Source organism: Solanum dulcamara, chromosome 7 (assembly GCF_947179165.1).
Source record: "Solanum dulcamara chromosome 7, daSolDulc1.2, whole genome shotgun sequence".
Lineage (NCBI taxonomy): Eukaryota > Viridiplantae > Streptophyta > Magnoliopsida > Solanales > Solanaceae > Solanum > Solanum dulcamara.
This window is the reverse complement of record NC_077243.1, coordinates 77,558,160-77,580,842: the sequence shown is the minus strand read 5'-3', so window position 1 is coordinate 77,580,842 and position 22,683 is coordinate 77,558,160. Positions and strand designations below refer to the sequence as shown.

At 33.7% G+C, this 22,683-nt stretch overlaps 1 protein-coding gene across 2 annotated transcripts; it reads left to right on the top strand.

Annotated features, from left to right (window-relative positions):
- Positions 1–7,929: 7,929 nt before the first annotated feature.
- LOC129895948 (protein GID8 homolog) lies at positions 7,930–21,363 on the top strand. 2 transcript variants are annotated; one of them, XM_055971741.1, is made up of 6 exons: positions 7,930–8,184; positions 14,055–14,214; positions 14,315–14,421; positions 19,757–19,888; positions 20,484–20,640; positions 21,002–21,363. In XM_055971741.1, exons 1-6 carry the CDS (start codon positions 8,134–8,136, stop codon positions 21,124–21,126), a joined length of 732 nt encoding a protein of 243 aa, XP_055827716.1. In that variant the 5' UTR covers positions 7,930–8,133; the 3' UTR covers positions 21,127–21,363. The 2 variants fall into 2 exon arrangements, with proteins under 2 accessions (XP_055827716.1, XP_055827715.1); XM_055971740.1 differs by lacking the exon at positions 7,930–8,184 and adding an exon at positions 11,236–11,341.
- The last annotated feature ends 1,320 nt before the right edge of the window (positions 21,364–22,683 follow it).

The following is a 22,683-nucleotide window of genomic DNA, read 5'->3' as shown; positions in this document are numbered from 1 at the left end:
TAAATCATTTTTTTAATCTCTATCTTTATTAATCACATAAACTTACTTCGATGCAGAAATCATAAAATCATTATTGTAATTGAAACACATTTTTTTTAACAATAATATACTCAAATGAGGTGTTTTAACAAGTTGCGGATCCAAAAATTATGTATTTTGAGAATTCGATACTTTGTGCTCAAAGTTTCTTTTATATATATATATATATATATAATACTTACTTCTACGTTGACTTTTATTTGTCTATTATACGAAATATATATTTTTTTATTTTTATTTGTCACTTTTAGCATGTTAAAAGAAAAAAAAATATTTTACCCTCTACATTAATTACTTAATATTCAAATCATTTCCCAAAATCGATGATCATATCAATTAATACGAATATTGTAGTAAAATACTCACGTCGAACATTATTTTTTAATTATGAGTATGCAAACTTTAAATTAAATGAATAAAAATTAATATTAACTTAAAATAATCGTAAGAACTTATAAATTTCAAATCTTAAATCGACTTGGCTATCTGAATTTTAAACAATAATTATTGTGCTCTCATATTGACTAAGCACGTGTTGGCATTGATCATGTTTAGATTAAATTAGTGGTTAAAATAATTCAGCCTCATGTAATTACTCCACTAATCACGTGATTAGACGTCTAATTTTTTTAATCCAACAAACAAACCTTTCCTTTAACCAAACTCCAATCCTAAGCGCCTCCACCAAAAAACTTCCAAGTTCTAATGGTGATTTGATGCCATGGCTACTATTACACTCCCTATACAAGGTGCTCGGAATATAGCACGATTACGTTAGAAGTCCTTTGGTTAATGGGATAAAGTGAGATATTTCACAATTAAGTTTGAAATTCATGTATCATAGTTTGCTAGAGTTTGTACAGGTTCAAATTCAAGACACTATCGTCGTCATGAAGTTTCAACTTTATAATTTTAATTCTAAAAATTTATTCGATTTTCACATTTATATAAGTGTCACACAAAGAATTAAATTTTTATTTTATTTGATATCACCTATGAAATTACTACATTATAATTTGTTTTTGTTTTTTGGGGGTTTATTTGGAATTGAAATTACTCTATTATTTCGGGTTTATTTGGAATTGAAATTACTTTATTATTTCATAGGCAACATCAACAAAATCACCCCATAATGAAATTTATAAAAGTAAAACTTGCCCAAGACAGTAGCTTGAAGTCCAAAGACCTTTGCTGAAGTTTGAGCGCACATTTCAAATTCTTAGGACCGTTTGGTCATGCAATATAAAATTATGATTTGAAATCACGATATGAAATCGTAATATGAAATAATGAGATAGAATTGAAGTTTTATTTGGACATGCAATTTAGACTTTTTATGTTGTATGTTTTTTCATAAACATAAAATTCCAAAATTATAAAACTATTAAAATTGTCTCAATTTTTTATGCAATCTTTCCAAATAAGCAAAAATTTATAAAATTGCATGATACACTATCACAAAGCTATTATAAAAAAAATACAATATTTATTCATCAAACTTTAATTCAATAAAAAAAATTGCACACAAGTTATAATGCACTAGTCTTTAATACAATCCTCCTACATGCATAGTATGGACAATCTCCTTACGTTGAACTTGCATTTTTTGATCGTATGACCAAGATGATCAGATGACAGAAAAGTCCTTAATATATCTCATTTCTTGATCATTTGAATGAAGTATTAATAAATTTGGTTGGTAAATAAATTTGATCAAAAATAATGAATTTGGTGAATATAAATGGTAAAGCACGAATTGATTTAAAGTAATGATAAATTTTATGTTGGTTAGAATAATCGAGTTATAAATGGTTTAAAAAGTAATGATATGAATTATAATTTTTTTTACGTATGAAAAAATGGTAGTAGATATAAATGTGGGTCTTTTTTATAAAATATAAACTTGTAGGTCAATTTTTATATTTGAAAAATCATAAATCATTATTTGAAATTTCCAAATCATGTTTCTTGGAGAATTTGGAATTTCCATGAGATGAAATCAGTGAGAAATTGCATGTCCAAATACTGATTTCATCATGATTTCATATCGCAATATGAAACCGCTTGTCCAAACGCCTACTAAAAAATTTTGGAAGTCCAACATACCATGATGGAATTTCACAATTAAAAGTTTCGAACTCCACCACACTTGGTGATGTTATTTTGTTGTTGATTAGACTTATTAGTTTTGTTTAGCCATCAAATCAATGTTAAAACGTATCTAAAGTTTAAATAGTTTGAAACGATAGGTTAAATATTAATTAGTCATATGGAACTCGTTATTTGTCCAAATTTTTTCTCATTTTAATATGGAAAAACTACACAAAATGGATACTTTAAACAAATTATTTACCATCTCATACCCTACCCCTGTACTTCTGGAGTTCAAAGGGTTCAAATTGAGCATAACCAAAATAAAATATCTGGAGTGCAAATTCAGTGTTGCGATGGATGAAGAGGACATGAAAGTTAGGCTCGACAATCAACATATCCCCAAGAGAGAAAGCTTTAAATATATTGAATCCATCATCCAAAATAGTGGGGACATTGATGATGATGTCACACATCGCATTGGAACAGCATGGATGAAATAAAGATTTGTCTCTGGAGTCCTGTATGATAAGAATGTACCACCTAAACTTAAAGATAAGTTCTATAGAATGGTGGTTAGACCGGCGTTTTTATATGGAGTAGAGTGTTGGCCAGTTAAGAACTCGCATGTTCAGAAGGTGCATGTTGCGGAGATGAGGATGCTGAGATGGATGTGTGGTCACACTAGGAGTGATGAGATTAGGAATGGGGTTATTTGGGAGAAGGTGAGAGTGGCTCATGTGGCTGATAAGATGAGAGTAGTGAAAGTGAGATGGTTTGGACATGTGCAGAGGAGGGGTGTTGATGCACCAGTTAGGAGGTGTGAGCGGTTGAATTTGGGGGTTACGCAGAGGAATAGGGGTAAACCAAAAAAGTATTGGGAAGAGGTGATTAGACAGGATATGGCGCTACTCTATATCACCGAGGACATCACCTTAGATAAAAAAGAGTGGAGGTAGCGGATTAGGGTAGAAGGCTAGTAGATATAGAAGAACGTATTGCATTGTGACGGTTTATGATTGGTCATAGGTCTAAGTGCATCATTGTAGTTGCGTGGTTATATACATATATATTTTATTTTTATTATTTTTTATTTTATTTTATTTATTTATTCTTTTATTTGTTTTATTATTATTATTTTATTTTTTCTCCTATTTGGGCCCGACACTTTTGAGTCGAGGGTCTTTTGGAAATAACTTTTCTATCTCCATGAGGCAATGGAAAGGTCTGCGTGCATTCTACCCTCCCCAGATCCACTTGTGAAATTTCACTGGGTATGTTGTTGTTGTTGACGTCATGTGACGTCAGCACCCACCCCTACATGATACCGATAGGGTATCAATATCTCGATGGAGTATCACAAAAAATATATTTACTAATTAGTTTAATAAATAAAATTGTGATTTTAATAATTTTCTCTTAATTATTTTATTTTTATTTCTTAAAAAAGAGTTTAATCCTATATGATACCGATGAGGTATCAACATATTATGACCGTATCATTGAGGATTTTAAAAGTGTCTCGTTAAGAATTTTTAATATAATGATAATATACGAATATATTGTGGTAGTATTATTAATATAATAACGAATGACTTAGAAAAATCCTATGATACCATCACAATATATATATATTATGATGGTATCATTTAACATTTATATGAAACGATCCTTAATGATTATATGAAGCGATCCTAAATGATACCATGCCAGTAGATTAAGGACTGAAGCAGTCTCAATGATACCATTTCAGTATATTGATACTGTGACGTTATCTTGATTGCGAATCTCATGCTTTGGGGTATGAATTATAAAGGGGTATTTGTCTGTAATGAATTATAAAATGGTATTTGTCTGTAATTATTTTGCTTTTATGAGACATGAGCTTAGTTTTTCCTTTTAATATTGGGTCATTTACACTTTTGCTCGTATTTTGTCATGACCATTTATTTTTATTAATTCATAGTAAATATTTTTTGGGGGCATAAATTTATATTTTTACAATATAATATTTTATAAGTCATGTTCAAACATAATTTCAAATTTTTTAAAAACTTTTTGGATGGTTATTATGTATTGTATTGTGTTGTATTATATCATAATGTATTGTTTTAGTTAATATAATGGTTGGATAGATTGTATCGTCTTCCTGTTATTACATAATGTTACATATAACAATTGAAAAAAATCCATGTAAATACAACTACCTAACTTACATTGAAAAATATAGCCAAAACTTACATTACATCTTTAGGCCAAAATACAATCTGAAATAGAATAATATACATCCGGTATACAACATTATACAAAATTTCTTTCTTACAATTTTTTTTAAAAAACTTGATATACAATATTATACACCAATATATAATACTATACTAAATTATAAAGGTATTTATACAACCATATATAATAATATACAATTTGATACAATATTATACAGGAAGAAAATTCGTCAAACTTTGCCAGTTGATTTCTTTCGAACGACAAAATGAAATCTTCTGAAAATTTGTGACGAGATAGATCTAGTGATGGCTTATCATTCCTAATAGATGAGACAATCATGAATCACAATAGAATTTGATTGAGAAATATTTTGAAAATAGCTGACACCTTGTTCTTGGGATTTTTCTACAGTAATCGCGTACGTAATTTGCATTTTTTGGAGTAGTGAATGAAATTTTGGAACAATTCTTATTGCATTGGATTCGTTTCATTAAAGTCTATCATTGGCTCCGAGTTTAAATTTTTTTGGAGGTTGGGAGGAGGTTGTGGCTCCACGACAACCATCTAGGCTCTTAAGCTCCACCTTTGGATCAATTTAAGTAAGCGTTAAAAATCTTGACTAAATTATGTAAAATAAATTTATGAGTTGCATAGAGTGTAATTATCTCTTAATAATTTGAAAGATAAACCTACAAAAAACTAGGATAGAGTACGAGACTATGAGTAGAGGATAAAATATGATTATTAAATAATAAATAAAAATAATATAAAAATAAAGAATTAAAGTAACAACTCGATCACACAAAGCTGATCGTTACACAAAATGAGACTTTTTATTTTTACCAACCAATAAATTTAACAATGTTATACAAAAGAAATAATATTATATTTAAACTAACATTATATTACAACACTAAAATTTTTATCCAATAATTATCTCCATTATCCATCATTAGGGATGTGCATCGGTCGGTTCGGTTCAATTTTATGTATTTTCGATTTGATTTATTGGTTTTTGATTTTTAAATATGTTAAACCAATGAGATATTTCTTTTCGGTTTTCACTTTATCGGTTATTAGTCCTTAACAGCTGGATTTTTGATTTAACTAATAAAAAAAATTCTCATAAAATAAATATATGATTTTTCGGTTTCTCTAATAATTTGGGCCAATAGAACAATAATATAATTTTACATTATGCTCATAAAATATAAACAATATTAACAACAACAACAACAACAACCTAGTGAAATCCCACACGTGGGGTCTGGGGAGGGTAAAGTGTACGCAGACCTGACTCCTACCAAGGTAGGAAGGCTGTTTTCGAAAGACCCTCGGCTCAGAAAAATCATAAGAGAAGTTAGATAAGGATAAGAAGTTCAAAGCTTAGCAAATAACATGAGCAACTCAGATAAAACAGAGCAATCAAAGTACAGGAAGTAATAGATTATAACAGAAAGCAGACCACAAGAAATTATAGTACGCTAATACGTCTACTAAAAAGGAATAATAACGAGACTATGGACTAGCCTTCTACCCTAATGTGGGTCCTCCACACCCTCCTATCTAAGGTTATGTCCTCGGTAAGTTGTAAGTGCGCCATGTCCTGTCTAATCACCTCTCCCCAATATTTCTTCGGCCTACCCCTACCTCTTCTGAAACCATCCATGGCCAACCTCTCACACCTCGGCACTGGGGCATCTGTGTCTCTCCTCTTCACGTGCCCAAACCATCTCAGTCGCATTTCCCGCATCTTGTCTTCCACCGAGGCCACTCCTACCTTATCCCGAATAGCCTCATTTCTAATCTTGTCGCTCCTGGTATGCCCACACATCCATCTCAACATTCTCATTTCAACAACTTTCACCTTTTGAACGTGGGATACCTTAACTGGCCAACAATCCGCCCCATATAACATAGCCGGTCTAACCACCACTTTGTAGAACTTGCCCTTAGGTTGAGGTGGCATCTTCTTGTCACATAGCATACCGGAAGCGAGCCTCCATTTCATCCACGCTGCCCCAATACGATGTGTGACATCATCGTCAATCTCCCCGCTGCCTTGCATAATAGACCCAAGGTACTTGAAACTACTTTTCTTTAAGATGACCTGCTCACCAAGCCTAACTTCAGTGCCAACCTCCTGAGGTGTCTCACTGAACTTGCACTCTAAGTACTCTGTCTTGGTCCTACTCAGCTTAAATCCTTTAGACTCCAAGGTCTGTCTCCAATCTTCCAGCTTAGCATTAACTCCGCTACGAGTCTCATCGATCAAGACTATGAGCCCGTTTGGATGGGCTTAAAAAAAGTAACTTTTATGTATGAAGTGCTTTTAGAACTTTAAAGTACTGAAAGTTATTTTTATAAATAAGCAGTTGAGTGTTTGGATAAAAGTGCTTAAATGAGGAAAATTATGTGAATTTTAGGGTTAAAAGAATAAAAAGGGTAGTTTGGGAATTTAATTAAAATATAAGGGATATAAAAGTAATTTTCATGGTCAAAGAAAATGACTTTAAGCACTTAGAAAAAAAAAAGTTAGGAATCCTAACTTTTCATTTTTGACTGACTTTAAGAACTTTCTGGCTTAAAGTCAGCATTAGGCAAACATGTCCAAAAGCTGAAAAGGGGCTTTAAGTTGGTCAAAACCAACTTAAAGCCAATCCAAACGGGCTCTATGTCGTCCGCGAACAGCATACACCATGGCACCTCACCTTGAATTTGTCGCGTCAATCCATCCATCACCAAGGTAAATAAAAATGGACTAAGAGCTGATCCTTGATGCAACCCCATCACAACTGGAAAGTGCTCTGAGTCGCCTCCGACTGTCCTTACCCTAGTTTTGACACCCTCATACATGTCCTTGATCACCTTAATGTATGCCACAGGTACACCTTTAGCCTCCAAACATCTCCATAGTATCTCTCGTGACACTTTATCATAGGCCTTTTCTAGGTCGATGAATATCATATGCAAGTCCCTCTTCCTCTCCCCGTACTGCTCCACCAGTCTCCTCATAAGATGGATGACTTCTGTAGTTGAGCGTCCCGGCATAAATCCGAACTGATTCTCTGAAATAGACACGTCTCTCCTTATCCTCATCTCCACCACTATTTTCCACACTTTCATAGTATGGCTTAAAAACTTAATACCTTTATAATTGTTGCAACTCTGAATATCCCTCTTATTTTTGTATAGAGGGATCAATAAACAATATTAACTAACACGAAAAAAAATATACAAGTGCAACACAAATAAAATAACTAAGCCAATAATATGAATTAAAAGCTAAAGGGTAAATGTAATAACCAACAACAAAGTACTGATATCAATATTTAAAATATTTATGTAGAGGTATAATAGTAAATTTCTACAATCTTAATAAGTTATCGATTTATCCAATGATCAATATTAAAAAGCAAAATCGAACTGATAACTTGATAATTTTTTTTATAAAATCATTAAAAAATAGTTAATCTAATAACCAATAACAATAAATCAATAATATTTTTTTTAATTCAATTTATTGATCAATAACCAATAACATCCTACCAAAACGTGTACCAGGCAAAAACATGGAATCCTATTTCACCTAAAACATATATTCTCACATTTTAAAAAAAAATTACTACTTAAGAACATCCTATATTCAATTCCCATCCCGGTTAATTTATTCAACTTTATTTCCTCCGGAGAGACGGCGAAATCCGAGCCGGAAAAGGAACTCCGGCGACTACTCCGGTTTTTTTAATGGGTCTCAAGGCGTAGTTTTGAATACTGATGTCATTGTTCTGGATTGTGATTCGCGAATTAGCTGAAATCGAAGCCATGGTACTGTACTTCTCTTTTCATGATTCAGTTTTTTTCCCCTCTCAATTAGGTCTTTTTAATGGAATTGTGTTAGTTTAGCAAAAATTAATGGTATCGGATGCAAAGAAACGACAAGGGTTGTATTAGGTTTAGTGAGATATTGAAATAGTTGTTAGCTTCATTCATATTGCTTACTTGGATTGATTTAGGATTGAGGCGTAGTTGATTGATTGATTCGTGTGTAACGGGGTTAGGCTTGGTGGTGTATGTTGCAGTATTAGGCTTATTGTGGTAGTTTCTTACTTTTGATATCGATCATCATATGTTATCGCACTATTATTTTGTTGTTGTTGTTATTGTTCCTTTTCTAGTTTTCTGAATGCTCTGCAGTGCTTTCTTGTTAGTTGCTATGTTTTTTTCACTTTTGTTTTATCACATTTCATAACTACTTTGATTTGCTGTCTAGAGACGGGGTCCTTCAAAAACAACCTCCTCTCTACCTCCACAAGGTAGGGGTTGTTGTTGTTGTGTAACAGGTCAGTAGGTTTATGATCAAGGACATGGATCTGAAATTATGTTAATGCCTTATTCTGGGTTTTATGGTTTGTAGATGTTTTATGTTTAAGTTGTACTTAGATATTAATATGTGCATATACAAGATTCTGGGATATATAGAAAGTTCATGATACTACTACTGGAACAACAACAACAATTACTGTTAGGCCTCACTCCCAAGCTGGTTGTATGGATCCTTACTGACCAAGTTGGTATATTTAGAACTTATGTTGCTTGGATTCTCCAAAAATGTTGCCGCACCCGTGTCGGATCCTCTAAAACTGCACTACTTTTGAAGGATCCGGCACGCACCCGTCAACATTTTTGGAGAGTTTGAGCAACATTGTTTAGAGCCATCTTAATCTAATATTCTATACCTTAGGGTCTCTAGCACTAGAAATTCTCTATACTTTTTTTATTGGTGTATTACTTTCTAACTAGATTACGAGATTCCTTGAGAACGTTAGACCCATGTCAATCTAATATTCTGAAATTGATATCACCTTCTATTTGCTCCAACCATAAAAGAAAAGAAAGGACACAACACTTTGTTATTTTCTATCAGTCTTTGTTTACTTCTAATCCCGAACTCCTAAAAGTAAAGCATACCAACCTGACTAAACCTTAGCTCCAACTGGCTAGTATCAACTATATAGATCCTTTTTCTTCTATTATGCTCTTTTACATTAAGTATGCATGGATTTCAAGAAATTAAAGGTCTTTCAAAACAACTTTTTTCCATGTAAATTTAGTTTTCGTTTGTCCCCTCTTTAATCCCTTAAATCACCATGATTTCACACTTATGGTTTGAACAAGTCATGATGAGATCATTTATGCTGGAATTAGTTATGTTGAGATTAGTTATTTTGGTATTATTTCTTATTGACTGTTTGGCTTATTGTATTAAAAGTAATATGCATTGCATAAATTTTAAGAATAAGTTGTTTGTTTACAAAAAAATCCCTCTACCTTATTTAGCTTTTTTTATATTAGTGATGTATAAAAATGGTTTGAGCGGGTATTTTTGTTATTTTAACTATTTTATACCAGAATAAGTTATCCCGTACTAATCATTAATCCTGGAATAAGTTATATCCCAAACTTTGTAACCAAACAAGGGACTAATTGTTTGGATGGTTGTTACGTATTATTTCATAATGTATTGTGTTGTGTTGCATTGTATCATACCATATTGTTTTAATGAATACAACATTTGGATAGATTGTATCGTTCTTCTTCGTTACATAATGTCACACATCAATAATTGAAGGATAAACGTACAAGAAAAGTAGAGTATGGGGTAGAACTACTATAAAAAGGTAGGAAAACTGATAAAATAAGAATATTAAATAATAAGTAAAGACAAAATGAGAAGAGAAAATTAAGGTAACAACGCGATCACACCAAATTAGTCATTACACAAAATGAGACTTTTCGGCCGTTACATAACGATAAATTTTAATGATACGATAGAATAAAATCTAAGTAACAATCAAAACAAACATCATATTTAAACTATCAATACAATACTAAAATTTTTATTCCATAATTATCTCCTGTTATCAGTCATACCAAACGTGTCCTAGAGCTAGTTTGGCCAAGTGGTTAGGAGGTCAAAAACATTTTTTTTGAAAATTTAAGGTGTTTAGTGAATCAGTAAAATTGTTTTTAAATAGAACCACAAGCTGTTTTCATGCTGTTGAGACGAAACCAAAAATTTCTACTTCTTAAAAAAGCAGAAGCAGAAAACAATTTTCTTCAAGACAAAATTGCCCTTTCATTTATACATAATTACTAATTTAGCCCCTGTTAATTAATTAGCATATCTCATAAGTTTGGTTAAGTTCCATTTAAGAATTTTATTCTTCATTTTTACACAATAACATTTTATTTTATGTTTTATATAGTATTATTTTATAATTAATGGAATTTTTTAAAAAATTATTTTTCTTGGTGTTTTTATTATATTTAAATCATCATGTTAATATTATATCAATATTTAATAGTTTCTTTGATTTATCTATGTATAATATTGATTGAAAATTTGTAATATGTACTTTTTAATTAAACAAAAATAAAAAATTAATTACAATTTATAATAGATATTTAAAATAGTTTCTCTCTATAATATAACCTTAATATTAAAAGTGCATTGATACCTGTTTTTTTTTCTGAATTTGACTCTCAAAAACACATTTAAAAAAAATTTAGACAAGCACAATCTGCTTATTAAAGGCATTTTTCAAATGAATTAACCAAATATAAATTAGTTTTTCTTAAAAGCACTTTTCTCAAAAACTATTTTATTATAAGTATTTCTAAAAATAAGCAATTTTTAGCCGCTTGGCTAAACAAGCTCCTAGTTTCAATAGACAAGTTGTTAAAGACCAGCCAAAACAGGGAATCCTATTCCACCAAAAACATATTTACTCACATTATTAGAAAAAAAATTACTACTCAAGAACTTTCTGTATTCTATCCCCTCTGGGTTAATTTATTCAACTTTATTTCCTCTAGGAGACGGCACAATCGGAATCGGAAAAAGGAATTGAAGGCGTAATTTTGAATGCCAATGTCATTGTTCTGGCTTGCGATTTGTGAATTAGCTGAATTCGAAGACCTGGTACTCTAATGTTCTTTTCGTGATTCAGTTTTTTCCTGTCAATTAGGTCTTTTTGTTTTGGAGTTATATTAGTTCAACAAAAAAATGCTGGTGTCAAACACAAAGAAACTTCAAGGATTGTATTAGGTTTATTGAGACATAAAAATAGTTGTTAGTTTCATTCATATTGCTTATTCGAACTAATTTAGGATTGATGCTTTGATTGATTGATTCGTGGATAACGGGTTTAGGCTTGGTGGTGCTTATCGTAGTATTGACATTATTATTGTAGTTTCTTACTTTTGATATCTAGCATCATATGTTGTTTATTGTGTTTTGGTTATCACACTATTATTTTGTTGTTGTTTTTGTTCCTTTTCTGAATTCTCTGCACTGCTTTCCTTATTAGTTGCCATGTTTCCTTCATTGCCTTCTCTTCTTTTTCATAACTACAATCTCTCTGCCTCCACAAGTACCCTCCCTGGACCCCACTTTGGAATTTCATTGGTTATGTTGTTCTTTGTTGTTGTTGTGTATAATGGAACAATAGGTTAATGATCAAGGTCGTAGATCTGAAATTATGTCAATGCCTTTTTATGGGTTTTATGATTTTTTAGAATTTTCATGTTTAAGTTGTACTCTCCCCAGACCCATGTTGTGGGATTTCACTGGGTTGTTGTTGTTGTTGTTGTAAGTTGTACTCGGATATTGGTATGTGCATATAAAAGATTCTGGGATATAGAGAAAGCTCATGAAACTACTACTGCAACAACAACAACAATTACTATTACGCTTCACTCCCAGGCTAGTTGTATGGATCCTTACTGCTCAAGTTGCTATATTTAGAACCATCTTAATATGATATTCTATAACTTAGGGTCTTTAAAACTAGAAATTCTCTATGTTTTTATTGGTGTATTACTGTCTAATAAGATTACGAGACTCCTCGAGTGACCCATATCAATCTAATATTCTGTAATTGATGTCTCCTTCTATTTGATCTAACCATAAAACAAAAGAAAGGACGTAACACTTTGTTATTTTCTGTCACTCTTTGTTTACTTCTAGCTCCGAACTCCTAAAAAGTAAAGCATACCAACCTGACTAAAACTTAACTCCAACTAGTTAGTATCAACTATATGGATCTTTTTTCTTTTATTGTGCTCTTTTGTCATTAAGTATGCATGGATTTTAAGAAACTATAAGTCTTTCATAACAACCTTCTTCCATGTAAATTTAGTTTTAGTTTGTTCCCTTTTTAACCCCTTCAATCACCATGATTTCACACCTATGGATTGATGCATCGGAAGGTCGACATGGAAAATGAGGAAACTGTCTCAAGCAACTTTGTTCTCTATCTATCTATCTATCTATCTATCCTCCATGTGTGCAACTTGTACCTTCAATTGGACCATTTTATATGACCGCACATCCAGTTTGGCGTCCGCGTCTATGCGACACTCATCTTGTGGATGTATTGGACCTTAAAAGTCTACTATTCACTTTCTTGTAATATTGTTGGTCTTACAACCGTTCTATATAACTTTTTTTCCCACTTTGGTTGGTATCTTCATATGGCATAACATTTAGTAACATTTCTCCATTTTAATTGACCTTTTCTAATTATATGTATTCATACCACTCTTCTGGATGTTGAGAGGGATGTGTGGGGATATTAAGATATATGTTATTAAGAACAAAGATATTCGGGACAAGGTGAGAGTGACCTCCATGGTGGACAAGATGAGAGAGGAGAAACTAAGATAGTTAAAACATGTGAAGAAGAGATGTATAGATGTCCCAGTGAGGAGGTATGAGCGGCTGGCTATGGTGGGGCTGCGAAGAGGTAGAGGTAGGCCGAAGAAGTATCGGAGAGAGGGGATTAGGCAGGACATAACACACTTGCAGCTCACTCAGGACATGTCCCTAGATAGGAGGATATGAAGGACGAGGATTAGGGTAGAGTGTTAGTAGGTAACCGAGTGTTGTCTAGTTTCCCGTATTAGTATTATCTCCTACTATCTTATATTATTACCCGTCGTTTCCTGTTCTTCAGTTGCCATATTATTTGTTTTTGATACTGTTCTTTTTCTACTATTTTCTACTTGGATTCATCACTACTTTATTTCCTTCATACTGTTTTTGATATGCTTTACTTGTGCCGAGGGTCTATCGGAAACAAACTCTCTACCTTCACAAGGTAGGGGTAAGGCAACATACATACCACCCTCCCCAGAGCCCACTTGTGGGGTTACATTGCGTATGTTGTTGTATACCATTCTTCTGGAATATCGAGCCTTGATCTTAAAAGGTTATTAGACTAGTGTGCATAGTCTGCAATGATGCTTAAAACGAATTTGTGAGATGTGGAATGTACTTGATGCTATTGGATATGCTATTGGATTTGGAATGTACTTGATGCGATTGGATATGGTAGTGATAAGTCAGATTCTTACTTTTGAATGGCTTGCCAAAAGCTGCATATGGCAATGTGCTTGATGCTATTGGATATGGTAGTGATAAGTTCAATTAAGTTGAGTTTTGGTCCAATTATGTATATGAGTCAGATTCTTACTTTTGAATGGCTTGCTAAAAGCTGCATATGGCTTAACTTGTTAATAATTGTTTCAATCATTGCTCATATAAGATTTTGCTACCACCAAACTTACAGGTTTTAGATGGTGCATTGATACATTTATTTTATTCTTATTTTTTTCCTTTTCCCCCTTTGCAGGCAACATCAAAGAAAGTAATCACGAGAGAAGAATGGGAGAAAAAGCTAAATGATGTAAAAATTAGAAAAGAAGATATGAATAAATTAGTGATGAACTTTTTAGTCACAGAGGGTTATGTAGATGCAGCGGAAAAGTTCAGAAAGGAATCTGGAACAGATCGTATCCTTCTGTGATCTTTTTGGTTGCTCACTTCATTTTATTGTACGAATTTGTGTCATTGCATATGTACATCTAGATGCTTCTCCTTATGAATGAATAGCTGATATAGATCTTGCTACTATCACTGATCGAATGGCGGTTAAAAAGGCTGTACAGGCTGGTAATGTAGAGGATGCAATTGAGAAGGTTAATGATTTGAATCCTGAGGTATGATTGCTATTTTTCCCATTTCAAACTGCTTTGATGTGTGTTACTTGAGCTGAGGGTCTTTCGGAAATAACCTCTCTACATCCATGATGTAGAGGTAAGGTCTGCGTACACTAGACCCTTATCAGACCCTATCCTGTGGGATTTCACTGGGTATGTTGTTGTTGAATGCCTTTTGTTCTTATCATTCATAAGCAAATTCATCTTCGTCTTTCATTCCTATTTGGGTGGAGTAAGTTTCTCTAAGTTGATGCCAAACATACTTCATAATGGTGAAGTCATGTTACATATTAACATTCACAATAAAAGTTATGTTTTGAATGAACTAGGTGTGTCTTTTATCCTTCTAGAAGACAGGAAATGATATTGACTTTATGCAATATTCGTAATTGAAATATTTATTTATGGTAAATGATCAAATCAGTGCTAAGGTACTTTTGGCTGACTGTTTAAATATCGTGTCTTACATTTAGTATAAGAAGAAACCATGTTATTGTGACTCGGTGCATTTTGTTCCAAAAGCAGGGAAGATATTATCTCGAATTGCAGTCTGAATTGTTCTGGAGTTGCACTATATTGTGAATAGAAACACTGAAATCTAAGGGCAGTCTATTACGAGTCACATATATAGTCAATTTCAGTTCAATAAAATCACTACAACTGTTTTTATTGTAAATTTCCCTATATTTTCCCCCTTTGTCATGATTGGAGGTGGACAGCTCTTATCATTAGACTATCACACATTTATCACAGCTAATAAAATGATTGAAAAGGGGTGTGCAGGCATTACGTAGTGAAAGCAGATGTCATTTAAACATGAGTATGGAAACTCTTTGATGATACTATTCTGTGCCAGTCCTTATATTAAGATTGAAGCAACCACTATTGGTGTTATTAGTTTGCTACTCAACTTTCATGAATTTGCACGAGAGGAGTTACTGTGCCTGCCAACCCCCTTTTTTATAAAAGTTTTAATATATATATATATCTTGAACAAGGTGCTTTTCTGCACAATCTTGAAATTTGCATCTACATCCAAAAGATAAGATTGGCTGTATGTATAACACTTTTGTTTATTATGGTTAAAGAATATTTAGGAAATTTGAAGATTTTATCCTTATTTGGTATCTTGTTAGTTTGATCAGAACAAACTTAGAGCCCGTTTGGATTGGCTTTAAGTTTGTCAAAACCAACTTAAAGCCCCTTTTCAGCTTTTGGACGTGTTTGCCTAATGCTAACTTTAAGCCAGAAAATTCTTAAAGTCAGTCAAAAATGAAAAGTTAGGATTCCTAACTTTTTTTTTCTAAGTGCTTAAAGTCATTTTCTTTGACCATGAAAATTACTTTTATATCCCTTATATTTTAACTAAATTCCCAAACTACCATTTTTATTCTTTTAACCCTAAAATTCACATAATTTTCATCATTTAAGCACTTTTATCCAAACACTCAACTGCTTATTTATAAAAATAACTTTCAGCACTTTAAAGTTCTAAAAGCACTCCATACATAAAAGTTACTTTTTTTAAGCCCATCCAAACGGGCTCTTATTCTTGTCCAAATGGTATCCTGATAGAGGTCTGAAAGTGTTCTGTAGATGTTACAAAAATATGGCTTAAAGTCTTGTCAAGGAGTGCAAATATGCTAAACAAATGGACAAAGAGTACCTTGGCTTCTGTATATAGGAAAATGGAAATATTCAAAGTTGTGTGAGTTGTTGGCATATGGAACTTCTTATGAGTCATATCATGAAACATTGAAAAAGAATGATAGAGCATAGATGTAGGGATGCGACAAGGGTGATAGAACTGGGTTGTAGGTCTGCTATAGACACTAAATTTTCTAAGAAGATTGATAGAAGTTTTTTTTGAAACTGGTAACTTTAGTCTATATATCCACAGGTTTACTACAACAGAAGTGTAGTTCCCCTTCAAAAGTGTTACAACTTACAGAGAAATACAGAGAAGTGTAGTTCCCCTTCAAAACTGTTGCCTATAAACAATCTAGCACATCAAAGATGTCTTCTGTCCTAGTATATATCTTGTTTACACCAAAAATAAAAAAGAGCTAAGCAATTCATTTTGATCTTCTGTAAGTTGTTCTGCACATTCTCAAAACTGCTTTTGTTTCTCTTTCCAAATTGTCCACCAAATGCATGCCGGGACAAGTTTCCATCTCTTCTCCTTATCTGAAGTATTGCCATCTCTATTCCAGCTGCTCAGAACTCCTTTAATGGTCCCTGGTTTCACCCATCTTATCCCCTTTTAGACAGATGAACATTCTCCATAGTTCTGTCCATGTACAATACAAAAAAAGATGTTTAATTGTCTCTGCATGCTCTCCGCATAAGGTACATCTAGAGGCCAACTGAAGGCCTCTTTTGTTTAAATTTTTATGAGTCAGAACTGCTTCTTTTGTCAACAACCACATGAAGCAATTTACTTTGTAGGGTGCCTTTGGTTTCCAGATCATCTTCCATGGCCAATCTGTCTCCTGTCCTGCATTCTTGTTGAGTTCCTTATAAATAGAATTTACTGAGAATTGACCTTTGGTGTCATTCTTCCACATCAGCAAGTCCTTCTTTTCAGTGAGGTTGCTGAATGAGCCTACTGAATCTTGAAAATCTGCCACTTTGTCTATCTCCCAGTTATGAAGGTTCCTCCTTAGGAACAAATTCCATCCTTGTCCAGTCCACATTGTAGCCACAGTGGCCTGTTGCTGTTGACATAAAATAAACAATTCAGGAGGTAATTGTTTCATAGGGACTGCCCCATTCCATTTGTCCTCCCAAAAGGATGTCTTAAAACCATCTCCCACTTCTACCCTGGTTCTGTGATATAGTACTGACCATAAATTTCTGATTGCCCTCCAAAGAGTGCATTTATACGGAGTACTTACCATTTTAGTCATCCACTTATCTTCCATACCATGTTTTGCTGCGATGACCTCTTTCCAGAGAATGTTGTCTTCATTTGCAAACTTCCACAACCATTTCATCATTAGGCTCTGATTTTGTTTCCTCGGGTGTCTGATCTGTAGACCTCCTGTACTCTTACTCACAATCAGTTCCTCCCATTTAACTAGATGGAACTTCTTCTTATCTTCACTACTTGCCATAGGAAATTCCTTCTAAGGGCATCAATGTTATTAGATACATTGGCTGGCATCAGAAAGACAGACATCATATAAGAGGGTAATGCATCCATCACACTGTTGATTAAAGTCAATCTTCCTCCCAAGGACAAATGCTGGCTCTTCCAGTTAGTAAGTCTCTTTTCACATTTCTCCAGGACCCCATTCCATATGCCTTTGGATTTGCTTTTAGCTCCCAAAGGCATGCCTAGTTAAGTAGTTGGAAGCTCCCCAACCTCGCCTCCCAGTTTACTGGCCAAAACATCTATATTAAGCACATTGTTGATAGGATAGATGAAGCTTTTTCCCCAGTTTATGTGGAGACCAGAGACAGCTTCAAAAATGACAAAAATAACCCTCAATATCAGAATTTGTTTTGCCTCTGCTTCACAAAACACCTAAGTGTCATCTGCATATTAATAGAAGTTTTTGGGGGAGAAAATGAAGGATCTTCAAATTATATTTATTGACCTAGAGAAAACTTATATTAAGCACAGAGAAAGGTCCTCTGGTGGAGATTGGAAAAGAAAGGAATGCCACACACAAATCGAGAAAAGTAAGGAATAACTATCAAATGCATAAATGCCATAAAAGAAGTATAAAAGAGCCATCATAAGTGTGAGACCAGTTGGAGGGAATACAGAGGAGTTTGCATCTCTTGGGCTGTGGGTTTATATCAGGATCTACTTGTTTATGTTAGTCTATGGATGAGTTAAGTAATAGGTTCATGGTGTACACTATTATGTTAGTTGATGAAATTAGCACGAGAGCCATTTAAAAGCTTGAATTGGAGAAACATTTCAGAGAGTAATGGTTTTTGAATAAGTAGAAGTAATATAGAAGATATGCTTTTCAAGTTTGTCCAATATAAAAATAATGAGATTTATGTTCAAATCCAAGCAGAGGTAAAAAAATACAAGGTGATTTTCTGCCATTTACCTAAACCTTGGTGGGTAGAGTTATTGATACATGTTGGTGGGAGATAGCAAGTGTGCGGTTGAATAGTCGAGGTGTGTGCCCGTACACCATCATTACAAAAGGATAATGATATTAAGGTGAGATTTAATGGGATTGCGGTTTCTAAATGCAAATAATCAAAATTGATTCTAAATGTTAATTCTCATTGAATTCTGATGTCTCCTTTCAAAAAAGAAAAAGAAAAAGAAGAGCCAGGCATCCAGTGAGATGTAAATATAGAATCAAATATGATGATTATATGGTTTCAATTATGATGATTGAAATGGAAGAGTGCTATGGGGAGTGTTTCTGATAAGAAGCCAGGTATTCAGTAATATCTTTTCTTTTTTGTTCTAGTAATTGTGGGAATAAAGTAGAATTTGTGGACAGAAATTAAAAAGGAACTGAAAGTTGTGGAAGAAAGGTCCTATGAACAGAAGAGAAGTTTTGTTTGCCATGAATTAAGCAATTTATGAACAAAAGAAATCTTTTGTTTTCAATGAATTTGAGCAAAAAATACCCTCTATCTGGTAGAAATTGCAGTCCCCTCAATTTCCTTTCTTGCTGACAGCACATATATAAGCTTCTAATTGTTGTTTCTTGTAGTGTTCCTGTGCTTTTAACTGGAAGATAAGTAAACATGTGAAGAAATAATGGGATTTTGTATAGTGGAATTTGAACTGAACTGTGAATCCATAATCTTTCAAGGAAATACTGCATGTAAAAATTAAGTGATTCCTCTATCATCAGCATTCTGTCTCTGAACTGTCTGGGAAAAAGAGAACTTTGCTACGCAAAGCCTTGACTTCCTTCGTTGATCTGAACTTGCGTGAGATGCTTACTATGTGAAACCTTCAACTTTCCTTTACTATTGAGAATTTCGATGAGACAAAGAGGGACCATGACTTCACTTTCTACATGGACATGTATCTTCTAATTTGTATCATTATGCATTGTAAAAGACCCCATAATATAGTTGGTATCAGATCAAGGATGAGATAAACCCAAGCATACCCCTCTGCTACCCCTCTCTTTTATCTTTCCTTGTATTATTGTTACTGTGCAGCAGGTGTGTTATACACATGTATGTTTGCCTTTGCATTTCTCATAACTTTCTCTTTTATCATCTTAAAAGCTTACTTATTAAGAGATTCTTCATACTTGGAATTGAAACTTTGCAAAATGAACACCTGCTTATTGTGAATATTTTTGGTTGATCTTAACATAGTTTACCTTCTTGGATGCAGATACTGGATACAAACCCCCAGCTCTTTTTCCACCTCCAGCAACAAAGGCTGATAGAGTTGATAAGGAATGGAAAGGTTGAAGAGGCTCTGGAGTTTGCTCAAGAGGAGCTCGCTCCAAGGGGAGAGGAAAATGTAATTAATATATAAATCTTTCTTCTTGATTCCCCTAAATCTCTTTTTTTTAGCCAACAATATAGTTGTTCCTCAAGTAGTAACATGTAGGCTACAAGTTTGAGGCATGGACACACAACCCCTTTGCATTTCTGCAGAGGGAAGGCTGCAATCAACGAATGTTCTCTGTTTCCCTACTCAATCACTTGCTAGGGAGATGCCTTTTATGAGGGCAATACTAGCCTTGAATCTAAATTTTTGTTTAATCGCGTGAAGTATATAATTTGAAATGTACGGAGAATTTGGATGGGTGGATGCTGAAAAAAGCCTATGGGCTCTTAAAGATGAAAAAGATTGCTGTATTTCTAAGTGATCTTTCCCTGTCTCCACCCCTAAGCTGCCAGCGTCGGGGGTTCCTTTCTCTTGGTCATCCTCCCTAGGAGGCTGAGGCTGCCGAGCGTTATGGGGCGTGGGCAATAGCTACTTTTGTTTCTGATGACTTGGCTTGAGATTGATAGCATCTTTTACTCTTAAAAAAAGAAGCTTTGGTTGACGCAATCCCATGTGTAACCCACCTCTTTTAGTACATGATGGATATTAATTGTTTTTTCTGCAGCAAAGCTTCTTAGAAGAATTGGAGAAGACTGTTGCATTATTGGCCTTTGAAGATGTATCCAACTGCCCTATTGGAGAGCTTCTAGATGTATCACAGCGGCTAAAGACCGCTAGTGAGGTCAATGCTGCAATCCTCACCAGCCAAAGCCATGAAAAGGGTTAGTCTCCTTTCCTTTAAATACGCCGTTGATGATCCTCCTCCTCACACTTCTCAGGAAGAGGAAGAGGGGGGGAGTAGGTTAATTTAATGACTTTCAAAGTCTGGTCAACATACCCAGTGTGGTTGGGTTTGGGGAGGGTAAAATGCATGCAGATCTTACCCCTACCTTAGAGGTAGAGAGATTGTTTCTGATAGATCCTCGGAAAGGAGTTTGAAAAAGCTTTTGTTGATTTTATATTTGGGACACCCGATCAAAGAAAAGAACTTGTGTGATATAAACCTAACTAGGAATATGTATTTGTAGAAGATCATGGTATGAAATGCTAATTTTTATGATTAAAAATCTTTGATTTAAACAGATCCAAAGCTTCCAAGCCTATTGAAGATGTTAATATGGGCACAAAATCAGCTTGGTGAAAAAGCTGTTTATCCGCGCATAAATGATTTATCAACTGCTACACTGGAAGAAGATTCTGCTGTTTGAAGGATGACCACAACTTTGCCAACTGCTTGAAGATGATGTATCTTTCTTCTTTCAAGAACTATAGTTGCTTTCATTTTTATCAAATTATGGTTTCTTAGATTAATGTTGTGTCTGTTTATCGATTACAATGTACATGAACATAGTTTGTACTTTCGTATCGTATCAAGGTTTCATAAAAACTGATTTGTGTTTGAAACTTGTGGAGGACATATAAAAAAGATAAGCTATTCATTTCAATCTGTCAAAATAAAGACACTGATAACTTAGGACCAAATCTCCATTTTTTTCCCCATTTATTCACCCCAATGTACTGAAATCCCTTCACCACTAAAATAAGATCTTGAATCTTTTCTTATATGAAGGAGATTTAATAGTTTATATATGATTTTTTTTAAAAACATTTTTATTTTTGATGAGGTATAATTTTCCGTCGATAGAAATTTAGATGAACTCTTTCCCTCCATCTTGTTCGGCTACGGCTTTACATCAAGTATAGTTGGTTAGGATGAAGGGTTTGTAGATATATCAAGTGTGTCAGGGGTGCAACTCGGGTATAGTAGGTCAGGACGCCTAGCACTGTTGCCTAAGATTAGTGGGCAATGCAAATAAATGTGATGATGGAAAATAGCGTGCTCAGCAGAATAGTCGAGGCATACACAAACTGATCCGACACCACTGTCATAAAAAAAAAAAAAAAAAAAAGGAATGACTGCAGTAATGTATCTTAATAAAAACTCAAAACTATTCAAAATGAAATGAGATAACAAGCGAAGCAGAGAATGACCAGAATTTCTAAGTCTCCACCCATAGTACATAAACCAATGTAGCAGTAGTAGTACTAGTTATAGAATAACTCTGAAGTTTAGAAGTTTGCTGATGAAATGTCCTAAATGCCCTTTCTCTGTCTCCCAAATCAAAGTTTCCATCATCAAAGTTGAGAGCATAACTTGAAGGATCATACTGGAATTTCACTTGTCTTTTGTTTTTCAATGCTAATTTCTTCATTGCTGCTCTCATTCTCCCAAATAAACACCTGCATTGCTTCTTGCTATAGTGGTTTACCCACAAAAAGCTTCTCACAAATCCATCCATGATAAAATCAAGAAAACCCCTTCAATAACCTTAAACCTCTATAGCCAAAATTAACTTGCAAGATTTAATCTTTTTGTGTTTTAGTTCAAGTTGTTACATTTACATATAGGAAAATATCTATCAAGAACAAATAAAAAAGTCAAAAGGGTGTTTGAAAATGGCAATCTTGGACATGAAAAGGGACTGAGGAAAACAAATCCCTCTAATAATTTAACCTCTATAGCTAAAGTTAACTTCCAAGATTTGATCTTTTTGTGTTTTTGGTCAAGTTCTCACACTTGTATGTTGCAAAATCTTATCAAGAACAAAGAAAAAGGCCAAAAGGGTGTTTGAAAATGGCAATCTTGGACATGAAAAGGGACTGAAGAAGCAAAATTAACTTGCAAGATTTGATCTTTTTTGTGTTTTAGGCAAAAATCTAGCAAGAACAAAGAAAAGGGCCAAAAAGGTGTGAGCAAATGGTAA